The sequence below is a fragment of the Mandrillus leucophaeus genome, unplaced genomic scaffold (genome assembly GCF_000951045.1).
Source record: "Mandrillus leucophaeus isolate KB7577 unplaced genomic scaffold, Mleu.le_1.0 Scaffold207, whole genome shotgun sequence".
Taxonomy (NCBI): domain Eukaryota; kingdom Metazoa; phylum Chordata; class Mammalia; order Primates; family Cercopithecidae; genus Mandrillus; species Mandrillus leucophaeus.
This window is the reverse complement of record NW_012102110.1, coordinates 4,171,425-4,172,908: the sequence shown is the minus strand read 5'-3', so window position 1 is coordinate 4,172,908 and position 1,484 is coordinate 4,171,425. Positions and strand designations below refer to the sequence as shown.

Genomic DNA, 1,484 nt, shown 5'->3' with positions numbered 1-1,484 from the left:
AAAAAAAAAAAAAAAACAAAGAATTTAGAAGAGTACTTAGAATATGTGTACTTTTGGGCCCAGTGCATGAATTATGCTTAATACTCTTCACTGAAATGAAAATTTGTTTTTTCATCTATAACCTTTGATTTTTCGCGTAGATCATGCGCAGGGAGAAACTCCTTGCTTGCTCTCACCAGCCCTGTTCCAGTCACGGGTGATCCCCGTGCTTCTCCAGTTGTTCGAAGTTCACGAAGAGCATGTGCGGATGGTGCTGCTGTCTCACATCGAGGCCTACGTGGAGCACTTCACTCAGGAGCAGCTGAAGAAAGTCATCTTGCCACAGGTCAGAGGCCAAGTTTGCAGTGGGGTAGTCACAGAACCTGAGGAAAGAGTGCTGAAAGGAGGAGGTTTGGAGGTATTCAGATAATAGCTTACAAAGCCTTGAGGCAGCAGTCTGTGGAATACAAAGTGCTGAAATTAAAATTGCATTTCCATTCCATTCACACAGGCAAATCGATTAAACCGACATATTTGGTCTTAACCTGGGAAAAACTATAATTGTTTGCTAATTTCAGAAGGGTAAATGAATAACAATAATATATGGAGGGCTTTGTGAACATAAAATGTAATTATCCATAATTATTATAAAGTAATTAAATTAGAACAGAGAGGAACGTGAGATGATTTGTATCAGTGGCTTTCAGCCTGTTGTTATCAGCCACTAGGGAACTTTATTATGATTTGCCCACTGAAGTGTTTCGTTAGTGAAACTAATGAAAGGTTTGTATTAGTTTCTTAGGCTGCCATAACAAATTATCACAAACTGCATGGCTTAAAGCAATAGAAATTTATTCTTAGTTCTGGAGGCCAGAAGTCTAGAACCAGGGTGTCACCAGGACCCTGCCTCCTCCGAAGGCTGTAGGATGTGAAAGGGACTCCTCCTTACAAGCTTCTCATAGCTCCCAGCAATCCTTGATATTTCTTGGCTTCTGTCTATATCATTCCAACCTCTGCCTCTGTTGTCACGTGGCCTTCTTACCTCCTTGTCTGTCTTTACATGGCCTTAGAAAGACACCCGTCATCGAATTTATGGCCTACCCTAACCCAGTATAAAGGTCACATTCTGCATGGACATGAATTTTGGAGGGACACTATTCAATTTAGTATGAAGTTTTTAAAAAATTGTTTTAAAAGACTACAATCACATGGTGTCTTTCAAATAATTTTCCTGTGAGATAGATTAACATTCTCTCTGCTTTCAAGGAGCTCGTAAGTGGGATATGTTTCAGTCATCTGTTGCCGTGTAACTACCCCAAAACTTAGTGCCTTAAAACAACAATCATTTTATTCTCATGATTCTTTGGATTGATTGGATTCAGCTGAAGGTTCTGTTCCACATACCAGCTGAGGCTTCAGTCATCTGGGGCCCGACAAGGGTTGATACATCCAAAATGGCTCCTTGGTATCTTGGAAGGGGTGGCTGCGAGGCTGGGCCTTTCTCT

The 1,484-nt window shown here is 41.0% G+C and overlaps 1 protein-coding gene across 1 annotated transcript in view; it reads left to right on the top strand.

Moving 5' to 3' along the window:
- SCYL3 (SCY1-like 3 (S. cerevisiae)) overlaps positions 1–1,484 on the top strand; it is a 47,222-nt gene that overhangs the window by 31,012 nt on the left and 14,726 nt on the right. The window contains exon 9 of the mRNA XM_011979974.1: positions 130–325. Coding sequence (XP_011835364.1) covers positions 130–325 — 196 coding nt within the window. The remainder of the gene's footprint in view (positions 1–129; positions 326–1,484) is intronic.